A 19,084-nucleotide genomic window follows, 5' to 3' on the forward strand; every position below is an offset into this window, starting at 1 on the left:
AAATAAGTTAGCAAAATAAAAGAAATAATAAAAATTAGCACATAAATCAATGAAATTGAAAATAGGAAATCAATAGGGAAAATCAACAAAACCAAAAGCTAATTCTTTGAAAATATCAACAAAACTGATAATCCCCTAAGATAATTTTTTAAAAAGATTTTATTTATTTGTTCATGAGAGACAGAGGGCGGGGGGCGGCTGGGGCAGAGACACAGGCAGAGGGAAAAGCAGGCTCCTCACAGGGAGCCTGATGGGGTACTTGATCCAGGACTCTGGGATCATGAATGAGCCAAAGGCAGACGCTCAACCACTGAGTCACCCGGTGCCCTACCAAGATAATTGAAAGAGAAAAAAGAGAAGATACAAATGACTAAAATCAGAAATGAAAAGGGGGGACATCACTACAGATCCCCTGGACATTAAAAGCATAATAAAGAAATACTATAAACAACTTTGTGCCCACAGATTTGGTAATGTAGATGAAACAGACCAATTCTTTGAAAAACACAATCTGCCAAAACAAGAAGAAACAGACAATCCAGGGGAACCTAGGTAGCTTAGTCCATTAAAGGTGTGCCTTTGATTCAGGTCATGATCCCAGGGTCCTGGGATGGAGCCCCACATCTGGCTCCCTGCTCAGCAGGGAGCCTGCTTCTCCCTCTCCTGCTTCCCCTGCTTGTGCTCTCTTTCTCTCTCTGTCAAATAAGTAAATAATACCTTAAAATCTCAAATAAAAGACCAAACAAAAGAAATAGACAATATGAATAGGCCTATGTCTATGAAAAGAAATTGAATCAATCAGGGGTGCCTGGGTGGCTCAGCGGTTGGGCATCTGCCTTTGGCTCAGTTCATGATCTCAGGATCCTGGGATAGAGTCCCTCATTAGGTTCCCTGTGGGGAGCCTGCTTCTCCTTCTGCCTATATCTCTGCCTCTCTCTGTGTCTCTCATGAATATATAAATAAAATCTTAAAAAAAATCAATTAATGTAATTTGTCACATCAACAGACTAAAGAAGAAAAATCTTATCTTTCAATAGTAGAATATCAATAGGTGCAGAGAAAGCATCTGATTAAACCCAACACCCATTTATGATAAATGCTCAGCAAACTAGGGTTAGAGGGGAACTTCCTTAACTTGATAAGAACATCTATAACAGGGGATCCCTAGGTGGCTCAGTGGTTTAGTACCTGCCTTCAGCCCAAGGCATGATCCTGGAGTCCTGGGATCGAGTTCTGCATCAGGCTCCCTGCATGGAGCCTGCTTCTCCCTCTACCTGTATTTCTCCCTTTCTCTTTCTCTCTCTGTGTCTCTCATGAATAAATAAATAAAATCTTAAAAAAAAAAAAGGATAGATCAGTGGGAAAGAAAAGAGAACCCAGAAATATAAATATAGTTAATTGATCTTTGACAAAGGAGCAATGACAGGGCAGCCTGGGTGGCTCAGCAGTTTAGCGCTGCCTTCAGCCCAGGGTGTGATCCTGAAGACCTGGGATCGAGTCCCACGTTGGGCTCCCTGCATGGAGCCTGCCTCTCCCTCTGCCTGTGTCTCTGCCTCTCTCTCTCTCTCCCTCTCTGTGTCTCTCATGAATAAAGAAATAAAATCTTTAAAAACATAAAAGATTAAAAAAAAAAGGAGCAATGACAATGCAACAGGGCAAAGATAATCTTTTTCATAAATGATGCTGTAACAACTGGACACTTCGATGCAAAACAAAAAACTGAATCTAGACCCAGACCTCATACCCTCCACAAAAACTAACTCAAAATGGATCACAGATCTAAGTGTAAAATGCAAAACTACAGAACTCCTAGAAGATATTGTAGGAGAAAACGTAGATTACCTTGGGTTTGATGATGATGTTTTAATATAATACCAAAGTACAACCCACAAAATAAACCACTGAAAAGTTGGAATTCATTAAAATTTAAAACTTCTGGGCAGCCCGGGTGGCTCAGCGGTTTAGTGCTGCCTTCGGCCCAGCACCTAATCCTGGAGACCCAGAATCGAGTCCTGCGTCAGGCTCTCTGCATAGAGCCTGCTCCTCCCTCTGCCTGTGTTTCTGCCTCTCTCTCTCTCTGTCTCTCATGAATAAATAAATAAAAAATCTTTAAAAAAATTTTTAAAACTTCCGCTTGCAAAAAACAATGTCAAGAGAATGAGAAGAGAAGCCACACACTGGGAGAAAATATTTGCAAAAGACACACCTGATAGAGGAATATTGTTCAAAAATATTGAAAGAACTCTTAAAACTTAACAATAAGAAAACCAATTTAAAAAGCTTTTGCATAGGGGTTAAGCTGAGAGGCTCAGTTGGTTAAGCATCCAACCCTTGATCTCAGCTCAGGTCTTAATCTCAGTACAGTGAGCTCAAGCCCTGTATTGGACTCCATGCTGAGCATGGAGCCTACTTAAAAAATAAAAATAAAAACAAAAAATAAGAAGCTTTTGCACAGCAAAGGAAACCATCAAAATTAAAAGGAAAAGAAAAGGCAATCTATGGGATGGGAGAAAATATTTGCAAACCATCTATCTAATAATGAGTTGATATCTAAAACATGTAAGGAATTTATACAACTCAACTGGAGAAAACAACAACCACCACCCAACAGGGGCACCTGGGTGGGTCAGTGGTTGATCGCCTACCTTTGGCTCAGGTCATGATCCCGGGGTCCTGGAATCGAGTCCTACATCAGGCTCCTCACAGGGAGCTTGCTTCTTCCTCTGCCTATGTCTCTGTGTCTCTCATGAATAAATACATAAAATCTTAAAAAAAAAAAAAAAAAAAAACCACCCAATAAGCCAATTAAAAATAGGCAAGGACCTGAAAAGGCATTTTCCCAAAGAAGAGATAGGCCAATAGGTATGTAAGAAGATGCTCAAGATCACTAATTATTGGGGAAATGCAAATCAAAACCATAACTTTATTTTTTTAAAGATTTTATTTATTCATTCATGACAGACAGAGAGAGAGAGAGAGGCAGAGGCATAGGAAGAGGGAGAAGTAGGCTCCCTGCAGGGAGCCCTATACAGGATTCAATCCCAGGACAGCGGGATCACACCCTGAGCCAAAGGCAGACATCAACCACTGAGTCACTCAGGCGTCCCAAAGCCATAACTTTAGATATCACCTCACACCTGTTAGGATGTCTATTATTTAAAAAAACCCCAAGAGGGCAGCCCCAGTGGCACAGCGGTTTAGCGCCGCCTGAAGCCTGGTGTGTGATCCTGGAGACCCCGGATCGAGTCCCACGTCGGGCTCCCTGCCATGGAGCCTGTTTCTTCCTCTGCCTGTGTCTCTGCCTCTCTCTCTCTCTCTCTCTCTCTCTCTCTCTCTCTGTGTGTGTGTGTCTCTACGAATAAATAAATAAAATCTTAAAAAAAAATAAAATAAAATCTTAAAAAATAAATAAATAAAAAACCCCAAGAGATAATAAATGTTGGTGAGGATATGAAAAAAAGGGAACCATTATATACTGTTGGTGGGAATATAAATTGATACAGCCCTTATGGAAAACATAATGGAAGTTCCTCAAGAAATTAAAAATAGAATTATCATACAATCCAGTGATCCTTGGGATCCATGGGTGGCTCAGCGGTTTAGCGCCTGCCTTTGGCCCAGGGCACGATCCTGGAGTCCCGGGATCAGGTCCCACGTCAGGCTCCCAGCGTGGAGCCTCCTTCTCCCTCTGCCTGTGTCTCTGCCTCTCTCTCTCTATGTCTATCATAAATAAATCTTAAAAAAAAAAAAAAAAATCCAGTGATCCTACTTCTGGGTATTTATCCAAAGAAAACAAAATCACTATTTCAAAGAAATATCTGGATTCCCATGTTCATTGCAGCATTATTCACAAAAGCCAAGATATGGAAACAACCTAAGTCACTGCCAATGGATGAATGGATAAACGAAATGTGGTATGTATGTATGTATGTACGTACATATATAACGGAACATTATTTATCCTTTAAAAAAGAAGGAACATTTTCCATTTGTGACAACATGGATGACCCTGGAGGGCATTATGCTAAGTGAAATAAACCAGAGAGAGAAAAACAAATACTGCATCGTATCGCTTATGTATGTGGAATCTTTAAAAAAAAAAAAAAAAAGTTGAATATAGAGAAAGAGAAACAGTAGAATGGTGGTTGCCAGGGACTTGGGCTTGGGGAAAGCTGATAAAAGAATATCAACTTTCAGTTATAACATGACTAAGTTCTGAGGATTTAATATATAGTATGGTGACTACAGTTAACAATACTGTATTGTGCAGCCCAGGTGGCTCAGTGGTTTAGGGCCACCTTCTGCCCAGGGCGTGATCCTGGAGACCTGGGATTGAGTCCCATGTCAGGCTCCCTGCATAAAGTCTGCTTCTCCCTCTGCCTGTGTCTCTGCCTCTCTCTCTCTCTCTCTCTCTCTCTCTTTCTGTGTCTCTCATGAATAAATAAATAGAATCTTAAAAAAAATACTGTATTGTATAACTGAAATTGCTAACAGAGTAGATCTTTTTTTTTTTTTTTAAGATTTTATTTATTTATTCATGAGAGACACACAGAGAGAGGCAGAGACACAGGCAGAGAGAGAAGCAGGTTCCATGTAGGGAGCCCGATATGGGACTCAATCCAGGGACTCCAGGATCATGTCTTGAGCCAAAGGCAGATGCTTATCCACTGAGCCACCAAGGTGTCCCTGAGAGAGTAGATCTTAAGTGTTCTCACTACACATGCACATATACCCACACAAAAAGTGTGTTTCTTACCAAAAATTTCTCATTGAACTAAACATACTAAATGAGCCAGCAATTGCAATCACTGGCATTTATGCAAATGAACTAAAAACTTATGTCCACACCAAAACCTGCACACAGATATTTATTCGTAATTGCCAAAACTTGGAAGCAAACATGATGTCTTTCACTAGGTGGATGGACAAACAAACTGTGGTACGTATGATGGAATATTATTTACAGCTAAAGAGAAATGAGCTATCAAACCATGAAAAGACTCGGAGGAAGCTTAAATGTATTTAGTGAGGAGAGAGGGATGAATGGGCAGAGCACTAAGGATTTTTAGGTCAGTGAAACTCTTCTGTGTGATACTACAATGGTGGATACATGATGGTATACACCTAGTAATACTATAGAATGTACATTAGAGGGAACCCTAATGTACATTATGGACTTAGGGTGATAATGTGGCAGTGTGGATTCCATTGTATCAAATGTACCATTGTACACAAGATGTTGATAGTGGGGAAGGATATGCATATGTGAGGACAGGGAATATATGGGAATGCTCTGTACTTTCTGCTTAATTTTGCTGTGACTCCCCCAAAAGGCTCTAAAAATAATTTTATCAATTAAACAAAACAACCAACAAAAAAGTCCCGGCAACCTTACAGGTCTGGGAATCTTAGCAAACCGAAAGAAGGATAAGCACAAAGTCACACCCAACTACATCATGAGCAACCTGTTGAAAACCAAGGGTAGGGGCACCTGGGTGGCTCAGTGGGTTAAGCATCTGCCTTCTGCTCCGGTCATGGTCCTGGGATCGAGCCCTGCACTGAGCTCCCCTCTCAGCAGGGAGCCTGCTTCTCCCTCTCCTTCCCACTCATGTTCTCTGTCACTATCTTTGTTGCTAAAAGAAACACATTAAAAAGAAGAAGAAGAAGAAAGAAGAAAGAAGAAAGAAGGAAGAAGAAGAAGAAGACGACGATGACGACCAAGGGTAAAGAGAAAATCGTAAAAGCCAAAGAAAAAAGACACATTATATACAAGGGAACAACAGGAACCACAGCCAATTTCTCATGAGAAATTGTAATTTACTATGTCAACCAGAAGACCATGGAACAACATTTTTAAAGTGCTAAAAGGGAGGAAAACTGTCAAACTATCATTTTATATCCAAATGAAAATATCTTTACAAAATTAAGGTAGGGGCTCCTGGGTGGCTCAGTTGGTTAAGCGGCCAACTCTTGGTTTTGGCTTACGTTGTGATCTCATGAGTCATGAGACCAAGCCCCATGTCAGGCTCACCACTCAGTGAGGAGTCTGCTTGAAGATTCTCCCCCTCTGCCCTTCATCCCATGTGCTCTCTCTTTCTCTCCCTCACAAATAAATAAATAAATCTTTTTAAAAAATTAAGGTAAAATACAGTTTTAGATAAAAGCAGGGAGGATTTGTTGCCACCAGGCCCATACAGGCAGAGTTAAAGTATATTCTTTAGGCTGGAGACAAACGATACCAGATGGAATCTGGAGCTACAGAAAATCATTAGAAACAATAAATATATGGTAGATGTAAAAGCCTATTTTTCTTTGTTTTCTTAACTTCTTTCGAAGTCAGCTGTTTAAAGCAATAACAACAATACATTGTGGGGATTATAACAAATGCAGAAGTGAAATATATGACAGTGATAGAGCAAGGTTAAAAGGGGGCAAATTATATTGTAAAATTCCGATTTATATATAAAGTGGTATAATACTAATTCAAGCAAATTGTGGTAAGTCAAGGACGTATATTGTTATCCTTGGAACAACTGTGAAGAAATAACACAAAGTCATTGGTAGAGATAAAATGGGACTGTAAATAATACTCAATCCAAAAGAAGACAGGAAAAAGGGGAAAAATAAAGAAGAGATGGGGTAAACAGAACACAAATAGCAAGATGGTTGACTTAAATGCATCCATATCAATAATTCTACATATCATTAAATATAACTGAACTCAATAGTCAAGACTGTTTAAAAAATAAGTCCCAAGTATATGCTGTTTACCAGAGATATACTTTAAATAGGTTGAAAGTAAATGGGTTGAAAGCAAAAGATTGAAAAGAAAAGGATTGAAAGCAAAAAGATTGAAAAATCTCTACCATGCAAATGTTAATTATAAGAAAGTTGGTATCTTTATTTTAGTATCAAAGTAGAATGCAGAACAAGCAGCATCACTAGAAAGATATTCATTTCATAAAGTTGACATTAAAATCCTGAAAATATATGTACCTAATAACAAAGCTTCAAAATATACTAAGCAAATATTGACCAAACTATAGGGAGAAATAGACAAATCTACAATCATAGTTGGAAAGATGGAAAGTGAAAGAGAGAAATATGGAGTGTCAGAAAGACAGAGACACAGAGGAAAGAGAGAGAAACAAATACAGAGATACAGAGCTCAAATGAGGAAGAGGCATGTGGCCTGATTCTAAGAGGTAGACAGGACCCAGAGACAAAGAGAAGATGGACCATGCTCTGGACAGGAGGGAGGGTTGGGAGCTCTGGATGCAGTGGGAACCAAAGCAAGGGTCTGGACCTGCGGGATCCTGGAGGGAGTGCTGTAGGATAGGCAGCATCACTCACCCGCTGCCCCATGGAGCCTTGGGGGCCAGGCTCCCCACGCAGTCCCTGTTTGGGAGGGAGGAGAGGTATGAAGTCAGCTACTGGGAGGTGTGACCCAGGGACCCCAAGACCTCCCAGAATCTTCCACCAGGGGCTGCCTCAGTACTCACTCTCTCTCCCTTCTCTCCTGGGTGGCCGGAGATTCCTTTGGGTCCAGTGGGGCCTGGGGGTCCCTGAGCAATAAGATAGGGTCTCAGCCTTATGCTGAGGTGGGATGGGATGGACAAGGACTTGGGGGTGCACAGAGGGGTCAAGGAGGGAGCCTCAGTTGGCCTGGACCTCTGGGTTCTTTACTACACTCCCAGTGCCTGGCACACAGCAGGCAGTTTGTATAGCTCAGGGTTCAGAGTTATGGCCCTGGAGTCAGAAAATCCCTACCCTGATCTGGAAGTTGCCATGTGCTGACAGCAGCCTTAGGCCAAGAACCTCTACCTTTCTTGGCCACATGTATCAACAATACTTGTTTCTCCTTACACAGACTGAATAAAAAGATTTATGGAAAGTAGTTTGCATGTTAAGTGCTCCATAAATGCTTGAATGGTTGAATGATTGATGGATGGGTGGATATGTGGACTGATAAGTGGGTGGGTGGATGAATGGATGGACAGATGGGAGCAATAGGAGAACTACTCACCATGTGTCCAGGACTCCCAGGGATGCCCATGGGACCAGGAAGTCCAGGGGGACCTAGAATAAGACAGGATGTCCTCAGGACTGAAACAGAGTACGATGCCAGGAATTCCACCATCTGTTCCTTCCTGATAGCCATAGTCCTAGTCCCTCTGCCATTTCCCAACCCCACCCCTGGAACTGGACCTAGACTCAACTTACCCATGGGCCCTGGGGGTCCTGGTAGTCCAACTGGTCCCTGGGGCCAGTGGCTGCTGGTCTCAGTGAAGGTGTTGGACAGTAATGGGTCCCCTGAGGGAGGAAAGATGGTGAATGAACGGGGCTGGGCTGGAGTAGGGCAGTCAGTCTTTACCTGCCACCTCTGCCAAGCCAGCTTTGACTGCTCTGTGGGACAACCGGCAGTGTGGTTGGGGCTACCAGACAATTGCTTGAAGGGTGAGGAGTGTGGAGAGAGTTGGTCACGTAGGACCAGGAGGCAGGGAGGACTGGATTCTAACCTTACCATAGTCTAGCTAGTGACATCTAGCAAGACTCTACCTTGCTGAGCCTGTACTACCACATGTCAAATGGGAATAATAGTAAAAGCTACCATTTATTGACCACCTACTTTGTGACAGGCTTCTGTGCATGGGGGTCATGGAACTCTGGGAGAACTGTACAGTCACTCTCCCCACTATACAGATGGGGAAACTGAGGCTTGGGGAAGGAGAAGGAATGGTAAGATGGAATGAACACTGGGATAGGGGAATATATGAATGGTGCCCAGCCATACCCCAAAGATACGGCACAGGTAGGGTTGAACCTGGCACTCCAAGCTCTGACCACTGGCAGCATACAGGTAGGTCAGGCTGGGGAAGAGGCAAAGGATACACATCAGAGCCCAGCTTGGCAGAGGCGGCTCTCTGAGCACAGGGCCAGGGAGCACAGAGCTCATTTCCTGCTGCCAGGCCTTGAGCTTTCCAGCACTCTGAGGGCTGGATCCTGGCCAGCTCCAAGGCTTGGCAGGAGGGCCAGATGCCGGTTGTTCCAACCCTGGAGGATGCCTGGGTTTGAAGGCAGTCTCCCATTTCCTGGCTATGTGATCGTCCCTCTCTGGCCCTCAGTTTTCCTTATCTGAGAACAGAGGAGGCAATGACACCTGTAGGAGGATTGAGTGACACCAATCATGACCAAAGGCAAGCCTGGTAAACAGAAGGTACCCGGTAGATGGCAGTGGCACTGGGGTAATGATTATGCCAGCCTTGTCTCCCACCCCCACCATTATCTGTCATGGCCCCAAGGGACTCACCATACTGGGGGTTCCGGATGTGAGGTGGCCCAACAGGGGCTGGGGGCCCAGGGGGGCCAGGAGGCCCTGGTGGGCCTGGAGGTCCCCTCTCTCCAGGGGTGCCCACAGCTCCAGCCTGGCCAGGGCTTCCTGGGGGACCTTGAGGACCTACAATGGAACCAGAGAGTTGGTGGGTCTATAGGAGGCAGGGAGGCCCAGGGGGGCTGCAAGGGGGCAGGACAAGGCAGCCTGGGGCAGTGATATAAGAGGGCTTGCAGGTGCCACAGGCCCAGGCCAGTCTTGGCTCTGACCTCCCTGGCCATCTATTAGGAGGATGAATAGCCCTCTGCAGGGGCTTTGGGACAATGGACACTTGGTAGATTCTTAGGAAATGTTGATTTCCAGAATGTTCTCTTCTCTCCCTTCCAGGCTTTTGAATGAGCTGTTCTGTCTACCGGTCCTCCCCTTGCTCTGCCTGGTGTCTACTTCAAATCATCCATTAGGCCTCAGCTAAGATGTCACTCCTACCAGGAAGCCCTCCCCATTCCCCACCCATCAGGCTGGGTCTATGCCTCCTTCCTTGAAGCTCCCATACGTGTATCGTCCCTCAGAAGAGCCCTGGCCACATGGTGGGGAGCACTGCTGTTTCTCCTTGGACTAGTCTCCCCTCTCCATACACACACACACTGGGCTGGGAGCCCTAGGAGGCAGGGATTGGTCTAATGCCACCCCAGTGCCCAGCTCAGAGCCTGCTAGGGTAGGTGCCCAGGAAGTGTGGGTCCAGTGAATGCAAAAGTGGGCTTTAGGCAGCCCAAGCACAAGTGGAGGGATGGCAAGGTGAGAGACAAGTGGGTAAAAAAAAAAAAAAAAAAAAGAGACAAGTGGGTAGAAGGGGCTCAGGCTACCATTGGTCAAGAGAGGGTTCAATGACAGGGCTGACCTGGGTAGCTGTGGGCAGTAGTAGGGTTGGGGCAGTGCTGCGGGCACTCACCTGGTGGGCCTCTCATCCCTGTTGGGCCTCGGCTGCCAGTTTCTCCCTTAGGGCCAGTGGGCCCAGGAAGCCCCTGGCCACCAACTCGATCTGGGGGAGAAAGTTCATCTTGATGGCTTTGGCCTTGCTCTTGTCCCAACTCTGGCCCCAGCACCCCAGCCAGCACCTACCGTCTCGAGGGAGCAGCGGGGCCCTCGTGTTCTCTCTGACTCCGGGTAGCCCTGGAGTAAGAGGGGCATTAGGCAGGGCTCAGTGTCATCCAGAGTCCCTATGCCCAGCTCCACTGTGTGGGGCAGGGGCAGTGGGGCTGCTAGACCCTGTCCCCCCAAGCCCACCGGAGAACTGGGGAGATTGAGACCCGGAAGGGGGGTCAAACTGGGAGTCAGTAGCAAGGTGGGGACTAGAACTGCTCCCCTGATTCATCCCCACATGGGAGCATACCCCTCACTGACCCACTCACCTCGGAGGCCTCCATCCCCAGGGCTGCCCTGAGCTGCTGGGGAGCCCCAGAGTGGGACAGGGTCCCCAGGGGCGGCTGGGGTTGGCCTCACTGCCTGCTCAGTGACAGTGAGCACCGCCACCTGTGGAAGAAGAGGAAGAAGACAGGGTTGGTAGTGGTGTCTCACCAGGGACAGGCCAGCAGAGGGGCCCCCATGTTGGGCACAGGAGACCCATGCAGCCAGCAGAACACAGCTTGGACGGAAGACCTGGCCTCACAGAGGCCCAGAAGTCACTGTGACTTTCCAACTGCACAATTCATCCTTAGAAAAGCCACAACAGGGGCAGCTCTGGTGGCTCAGAGGTTTAGCACGGTCTTTGGCCCAGGGTGGGATCCTGAGACCTGGGATCGAATCCTGCGTCGGGCTCCCTGTGTGAAGCCTGTTTTTTCCTCTGCCTTTGTCTTTGCCTCTCTCTCTCTCTGTCTCTCATGAATAAATAAATAAAACCTTTTTTTTTAAAAAAAAAGAAAAACCTCGACACACCATCGCTGACACCCAAGTAGAGTTCTATGTCCCTGTGTTTGCCGGGCTGCGTGGTTTTTCGTATGATTACCTGCATCAATAATCTGAAACTTCTCTTGGTCTGTTAAAGCACCACAGGCTGGAAGGATTTTTACTAAGTTCAGAGGGATGTTTGGGACAGTGTGACATGAACCAGAGGCCTCAACCACTTTGGGACCCAGAGTGGGGGAGCCTTTTAAAGGTCAAGGGTGACCGCTGAGCCACTGACCAAGGATTAAAGAGGAGCCAGGGGCGCCTGGGGGGCTCAGTCGGTTAAGCATCTGCCTTCAGCTCAAGTCACAATCTCAGAGTCTTGGGATCGAGTCCCTCATTGGGCTCCCTGCTTAGCAGGGAGTCTGCTTCTCCCTCTTCTCCTCCTCCCTGCTTGTGCTCTCTCTCAAATAAATAAATAAAATCTTTTCTTTTAAAAAGCAGGGAGCCTGATGTGGGACTCGATCCCGGGTCTCCAGGATCATGCCCTGGGCTGAAGGCAGGTGCTAAACTGCTGAGCCACCCAGGGATCCCTCAAATAAATAAAATCTTAAAAAAGAGAGAGAGAGGGATCCCTGGGTGGCGCAGTGGTTTGGCGCTTGCCTTGGCCCGGGGCGCGATCCCGGAGAATCCCACATCAGGCTCCCGGTGCATGGAGCCTGCTTCTCCCTCTGCCTGTGTCTCTGCCTCTCTCTCTCTCTCTCTGTGTGACTATCATAAATAAATAAAAATTAAAAAAAAAAAAAAAAGAGAGAGAGAGAGAGAGAGATTGGGGCCAGAAGGGGTGTCTGGATAGCTCAGTAGGTTAAGCATCCGATGCTTGGTTTCAGCTCAAGTTGTGATCTCAGGGTCCTGGGATGGAGACCTGCATCGAGCTCTGTACTCAGCACAGAGTCTGCTTGGGATTTTCTTTCTCTTCCCCTTCTGCCCCTCCTCCTGCTCACGTGCACTCTCTAAAATAAATAAATAAATAAATAAATAAATAAATAAATAAATAAATAAAATCTTAATAAAAAGGAGGAGGGTAGAATGCCCACTGACCAGGGGGTGGGGCGGACCCAGAACTGAGAACCACACCCTAGATCTGAGACCAAGCCCCTCATGCCCGCTTCTCCTGGGAGGAGGCCTGAGGAGCAGTGTGGGCTTCCTGGAGCTCCTATACCTCCTAACTAGGGTTCTACCACATGCTGTTCAGAAGCTTGGTTTTTCCCTTTGATACATCAGGGGATCTTTCCATGCTACAAAATGGAGGTGTTGTGAACGGCTGTCTAGTATTCCTCAGAGCCATGCACACTAATTTTGCAACCCTTCAGCCACCTGGTTTACAAATTTCCCTGTTCATTATTAACATTTTGGTAAACATCTTTATATCTACTTTCCTTAGGATAAATTCCCAGAGTGACAGAGGAAAGATTATGCAGATGAAGCATTTGTGTCTCTATGTTACTTAGAAAATCTGGAAGATAAAAAAAAAAGGAAAAAAAAAATCTGGAAGAAAAGATGCTTAAATGTTGACCTTTGTTCTGTCTAGGGGCACAAGTGCCTGCTGCAGATGGTTTTCTGGTAGGTTTTTCATGGTTCTGAGTTTTTCTTTTTCTGTTTTTTTAATATTTTATTTATTTATTCATATAGATGCAGAGAGAGAGAGAGAGGCAGAGGGAGAAGCAGGCTCCATCAGAGAGCCTGACGTGGGACTCGATCCCAGGGCCTCAGGATCATGCCCTGGGCTGCAGGCGGAGCTAAACTGCTGCGCCACCAGGGCTGCCCCGAGTTTTTCATGTTTCTAAATTTAGAATGTCTTATTTCTCTTAGGATTTATTTATTTATTTGAGAGAGAGTGTGTGCACACACATGCACATGCATGAGGTGGGGGAGTGGCAGAGGGAAGGAGAGAGAATCTCAAGCAGACTCGTCACTGAGTGCAGAGCCCAAAGTGGGGCTGGATATGACAATCCCCAAATCATGACCTGAGCTCAAAATCAAGAGTCAGCCACTCAACCAACTAAGCCACCAGGTGCCCCTAGAATGTTTTACTTTTGAATTGCTAAAAGCTTTTTTTTTAAGATTTTACTTATTTTAGAGAGAGAGAGAGAGAGAGCACATGGACAAGAAGAGGGAGGGCAAAAGGGAGAAGCAGGCTCCCACCTGAGCAGAGAGCCTGACATGGGGATTGATTTCAGGACCCCAGGATCATGACCCGAGCCGAAGGCAGATGTCCAACCGACTGAGCCACCCAGGTGCCCCTCTAAAACCTTTTTATCTTAAAATAATTTAAGATGCACAATAGATGTTTTGCTTTGGAAACGGGTAAGGTAGTATTATGGTGGTGTGTGTGGGGGTAGATAAAGGGGGTGACAGGGCAAGGAAGGGACCTAGCCACGGGCTCTGGGGGATGTCTACAAATATCTGGCTGGGATGGGGATGGGGGTGCTCAGGAGAGTTTCGTGGGCCTCCTGGGGGAAGGAGCAGGCTTTCTGGGGACAGGATGGAAGGGAGGCCAGCTTGTTCTGGAGGGTGGTGAGTGCCTGGTGGGGAGGCCACCGGCTTTTTTTTTTTTTTTTTTAAGATTTTATTTATTTATTCTTGAGAGACACACAGAGAGAGAGGCAGAGACAAAGGCAGAGGGAGAAGCAGGTTCCCCACAAGGAGCCCGATGTGGGACTCGATCCAGCATCTTGGGATCATGCCCTGGGCCAAAGGCAGACGCTCAACCGCTAAGCCACCCAGGCGTCCCAAGGCCACCTGTTTTTGGGTGTTGAAGCTCAGCTCAGAGGTGCACTGTTGGAATGATGAGCCAATGGGATGTGGGGGGGTGTGGAGGGGTGGGAAGGCCAGGGAAAGGGCAGCTGCTCACCCACCTTGGCCTCCAGTACCTTCAGCCGCTCAGTCAGCTCTGATACTTTGCTGCAGTTGAGGCAACCTGCAGGGAGGGAGGAGGCTGGGGCTGGGGCCAGGTGTCTGGGGCAGGATAGAGGCAAGGAGACAGACACCTCATGACCCCGACCCAGGAAATGGCCCCATGCAGGGAAGGGGCTATGGCCTGTCCAGGGTGGTCATGGCCTGAGGGTTTCCTTTGGCTCCAGAGCCTCCAGAGCAGGACCAGGGACCCACGTCCTGCAGCCTCTGCATCCAAGATGACTCCTTCCCTGGAAGCCAGGGCAGGAAATCCTGTTGCTTCCCCCTGGGTGGGGCTGGCCTCAGCGGTGCCACCCTCTGATCCTCCCTGCACAACCACCACTAGCTCCTCTGGGCTCCCCAGCGACACCCCTAAGTCATCCGTAGCAATTCTGGCCCATTATTCAACCTCCCAGCTGCCGTGCACGGGCCTAGGGCATCACAGGCTCATCTCTCCAGTCCATACCATGATCCTGGGTGTTAGGACGAGTGTCAGCCCAGCTCACATCTGAGGACACTGAGCTCAGAGCAAGGGCGGGGTGAGTTCTTGACAAGCACAAAGTCTGGGGCTGAGTCCCAGCGCTGCCTCTTCCTGGCTATGCAGCCTTGGGCAGGGCATGTCTCCTTTCTGACCCTCAGCTTCCTCCTCTTTAACATGGGGACAATGATGCCTTCCTGGGGCTGGGAGATTTAAATGAGCCAACAATGGAAAGCACCTGGCACAGTGCCTCATTCACTGCAGACGCTTAGAAAAGTATAGTTTAAATAAAAAGAGGAAACTGGGGGCTTGGGCACGCGTCTGCTAGAGTCTGGGGGTCATGAGTCTTGGGGTACTTGGCCCAGGTCAGACTCCCTCTAGGGCCCTTTCTCTCCTTCCCCCTCACTCTTCTTTGCAGTCCGGAGTGGGCAAGGGTGGGTGCTCCCCCGACCCTCCACTGCTGGATCCAGCCAGCCTTAGGACCATCACCACATTGCCCATGCTCCCACCAGACCTCCCTTAAACCAGGGGGACCCCACGCAGGTGCCCCAAGGACCCACCTGAAAAGGCTGTGGGCCGAAATGCCATCCGTCGCATGGTGTTGCCTGACCACCCAGGGTCCACAAAGCCAGAGGAGCCTGCAAATGAGGAACGATGGGGGTGAGAGCTCAGCTGGCCTGCACCATTCTTGCTTTGCACCCCTCCCTGCCCATTGGCCACTGTTACCCCAGCAGGGGTCCCTACGCCCCTTCGTGCAGAGGGAGACGGAAGCCCAGAATGGTGGGACGGTTTACCTGGGTCACACAGCATGAGCTGGGCTGAACTGGACCAAGACTGCCAACCTGATGGGGCTGGGACAGGGGCTGGTGGTGGGCGGGGGCCAGAGGCCACAGTGAGGCTTCTCCAGTGACCCCAGGCAGCTGCAGGGGTTAAGAGCTTAAAGCTAACGGATGCAAGGCCCGGTCCCAGCCCTGCTCCTTGCTGACCTGTACAACTTGTCCTCTTTGAACCTATCTTCCCATTTGTAAAATGGGGTCATAAGGTCACTATATCTCCCAGGCTGGTGTGAGGCCTGAGAAGGTGGTACGTACAAAGAGGCCCACTGTGCATGCACAGGGCCCAGTGCATAGTAGGCAGCTGGGACATCCACCCTCTCCCCGCTCCAGTTGGTAAGAAGACACAGAAGTGGGTTCCAGCTCTGGTTCTAAATGAAAACCAGAGGGAGGCTGGCTGCCTAGGAGGGCAAGGGGGGCTATGTTCCAGGAGCCCACCCCTGCCACCACCCCTATGAAGAACAGGCCGCCCCGGCTGGCCTGGCTTTGGGGGCCTGGTTTTCTCCACAGCCAGAGGGATGGGCTGGCCAAGCCAGAGGCGGGGGGCACAGCTGGAGGGGCTCTGGAGCCAGCAGTAGCAACTGTCCCCCTCTACCCCCCAGGCCTGCCTTTTAAGGCCACAAAGTGCTGTCCGGGGGGAGAGAAGACCCAAATAAGGCGCAGGCCTGGCGGCTCCAAGCCAGGCTGTGGGTTGGTGCAGGGAGCGAGGCGCCGGGAACTCAAACCAGACGGGTGCCTCTGGCCAGCCCCCAGCAAGGAGGCTGCCAGACACTGCTCCCCTGTGGGGCCTTCACTCAGCTGGGCCTGCAGCCCCAGCACGTCCTCCCCGTGGACCTGGGACTTGCCCCAGCATCAGGAGTAAGTCTCACCCAGGACAGAGGGAGGTGGGTTGGTAGCCCAAGACTGGATCAGGGCTTGGGGACAGGTGTGTGTGTGGGTGCCACTGTGAGCCACAGCCAATGCTAAGTGCTTTAGATATCCCAGTATGGTCCTACATGGTAGGTAATAACAGCTAACACTTAACAGCTAGCGCTTAACTCTGGGCCTGGCACATTCTACTAAGCACTTCACATATATGTTCTTAACTCATTATCCTCACAAAACCCCGTAAGTGGGTGCTAGTACCACCTCTACTTTACAGATGGGGAAACTGAGGCACGGAGCTCCTCTGTCCCCTGTGCTCAGATCACTGGATGAGTGAATATGCATCTCTTTCATAGGGGAAAGCAAGAAGGCTGGAGCCTGGACTTGAACCCAGGTTGGCCTAACTCCAGGGCCTGATCTCCTCTCCCTGGGCCGCCTGGCACCTTGAGTCAGCCGACCTCGCAGAGGCAGGGAGGCCTGGCGGCAACAAGAATGTTGGTTCTACAGGAGAATGGGCTCACAAAGCCCTCTTCATCCTCTTTGCTCCCAGGTGAAGACATACAAGGCCATTTTATTGCTCTTTTCAGGATGCCTACCAAAAGAAGTTGCTGTCTCTCCAACCCCATGGAAGTTTGGGCTTTTTTCTGGGATGACATCTGGCAAACCATCTGCCTAGCCCACCCTCCCCAATACCCTGCTATTGTTTCCATGTTTTTCCATGGCATTCCTCTAACGTGTTCTATGCTGTGTCAGTCCCCAAGTCCACTGCATCATCCACCGCCCTGGCTGGAACACAAGCCCCACCAGGGCAGGGTCCTAGTCTGTCCTGCATGTGGCCTGGAAAGCGCTTGGTGCATAGTAGGGCCTCAGCGGCCTCAGCAAACCTTCTGTTCATGAATGCATGAATCACCGACTGAAAATGAATGTAAAACAAACAAAAGGCAAAACACTGTGGACAGCAGACATAACGGTTTTAAAAATGAGCATAAATCTTCTAACACCACATGAGGGTTTCCTTGAGATATTAATTTGTGTAATCGTGGTTGGCAATTCCTTTTTTTTTTTGGAAATTCTTTTTCAACCAATTTGCTTTCATACATTTCACTGGGAGCCAGAGAGAACTAGAAAAACTAATGAAAACATGGTCTGACCATCAGCATAAATGTAACTGGCTCAAAATAATGGCAAGTTAAAATTTTAAAAAGAAGGAAGGAAGGAAGGAAGGAAGGAAGGAAGGAAGGAAGGAAGGAAGGAAAAAGAAATAACACTGTCAAAAAAAAAAATTCCAGAATATGTTGGCTTTGGTTTCAGGATTCACAAAAAAAAAATCCCCAAAACTCCTCCAAATTCTGACAATGGACAGAACCGTTTTAAGAGACACACCAGGTTGTAAAATGGCCCTTTAGTACAGCAAATCCCAGCAGGGAAAAAGCCAAGGGTTGGGGGGAGGTCTCCCCAAAATATCTTAAAATATCACATCCTTCCCATTGGTGTTGGGCTTGGGACCCTGAAGCAGACCCCAGCGTGCTGAAAGCCCCCTCACCCCAGCTTGGCAGTCTGGTCTATTTTTTTTTTTTAATTTTTTATTTATCTGTGATAGTCACACAGAGAGAGAGAGAGAGAGAGGCAGAGACACAGGCAGAGGGAGAAGCAGGCTCCATGCACCGGGAGCCTGACGTGGGATTCGATCCCGGGTCTCCAGGATCGCGCCCTGGGCCAAAGGCAGGCGCCAAACCGCTGCGCCACCCAGGGATCCCGGCAGTCTGGTCTAAAGGGCTGTCCCGCAACTCCAACCTCACCCTCTCAGGGGCTCCAGGTTGGTTTTAGAATCATAAACCCCAGCTCTATTCTGGAGGCCTGACTGCGGACTACTTCCCACCACCTGGGAGGTCTCCACTAATAACACACACACATACACACACACACACACACACACATGCATGCATGCACATGCACACACTGCCTCTCTACCCCCTTCCCTGCAGCTGTCACTCTTATGTCACCTCCTCCAGGAAGTCTTCCCAGACAGATCAAGGTACCCACCAAAGCTCCCCCTTAAAGCTCTCATTACTCCATCGCTCCCTGTCTTGATCTGCACAAGGACAGCATCATGGACAGTTTTGAGCCTTGTGCCCCCACAAGCAGCTCCCCTTCCCTCTGTCCAGTACCAAGTTTAAGCTAAGAAGCCCCTTCACATTGGGTCCTCATGAGAACATGAGGCCCAGAAAGGAGAGCCTGCTTGTCCACACAGAGAGGTGGGGAGGTAGGGAGGTGGGGATCCAAACCCCATGCTCTGCTGGGAAGGCAGATATGAGAAGTTGAGAGTGTCCCTGGGCTTCATGTCTGACTTCTCTCCCAGGACAGGCACCAGGGGAGGGGCTTCCTCATTCACAAGCCACCCCCAGGTCTGCTGGGTCCAGTGACCACAGCCACAAGAATGCTGCTTCCTTAGTCCCCGGCCAGGTGTCTTCCTGGCAATTTACTTTGCAAATGTAAATATTTGCTGCTGTTGGCTTGAACCAAGGATGGGTCAGGGGTGTGGCAGGGAGCTCCAAGAACCTTCCAGCTGGGAGGCTCTGGGAAGCCTCAGTCTGTGTCTGGCCTGGCCTTCTCTTCAGGGCAAAATGAGGTTCCTATTCATTTCCTGTGTATGTCAGGTACTGGAAAGACATGAATAGTGACGGCAGGGTGGAGGCCATCATAGCCAGGGGGCAGCTCCAAGAAGGTTGCAGGCAGAGGGGA

General features: G+C 48.3%; 1 protein-coding gene across 9 annotated transcripts in view; it reads right to left on the reverse strand.

Moving 5' to 3' along the window:
- Positions 1-19,084, reverse strand: part of EMID1 (EMI domain containing 1) — a 51,656-nt gene that overhangs the window by 20,495 nt on the left and 12,077 nt on the right. For 6 of the 9 annotated variants that reach the window (XR_005983807.1, XR_005983809.1, XR_005983808.1 and 3 more), the window contains exons 4-13: positions 15,206-15,283; positions 14,131-14,192; positions 10,741-10,861; positions 10,451-10,501; positions 10,281-10,370; positions 9,311-9,457; positions 8,224-8,313; positions 8,027-8,079; positions 7,503-7,565; positions 7,354-7,398 (exon numbers count right to left, since the gene is read on the reverse strand). Coding sequence is in view for 6 of the 9 variants with exons in the window: in XM_041729343.1 (XP_041585277.1) it covers positions 7,354-7,398; positions 7,503-7,565; positions 8,027-8,079; positions 8,224-8,313; positions 9,311-9,457; positions 10,281-10,370; positions 10,451-10,501; positions 10,741-10,861; positions 14,131-14,192; positions 15,206-15,283 (800 nt within the window). In the remaining 3 variants the exon portion in view is untranslated. The remainder of the gene's footprint in view (positions 1-7,353; positions 7,399-7,502; positions 7,566-8,026; positions 8,080-8,223; positions 8,314-9,310; positions 9,458-10,280; positions 10,371-10,450; positions 10,502-10,740; positions 10,862-14,130; positions 14,193-15,205; positions 15,284-19,084) is intronic. The other 3 variants (XM_041729346.1, XM_041729347.1, XM_041729345.1) reach the window with 1 other exon arrangement.

The sequence above is a fragment of the Vulpes lagopus genome, chromosome 14 (genome assembly GCF_018345385.1).
Source record: "Vulpes lagopus strain Blue_001 chromosome 14, ASM1834538v1, whole genome shotgun sequence".
Lineage (NCBI taxonomy): Eukaryota > Metazoa > Chordata > Mammalia > Carnivora > Canidae > Vulpes > Vulpes lagopus.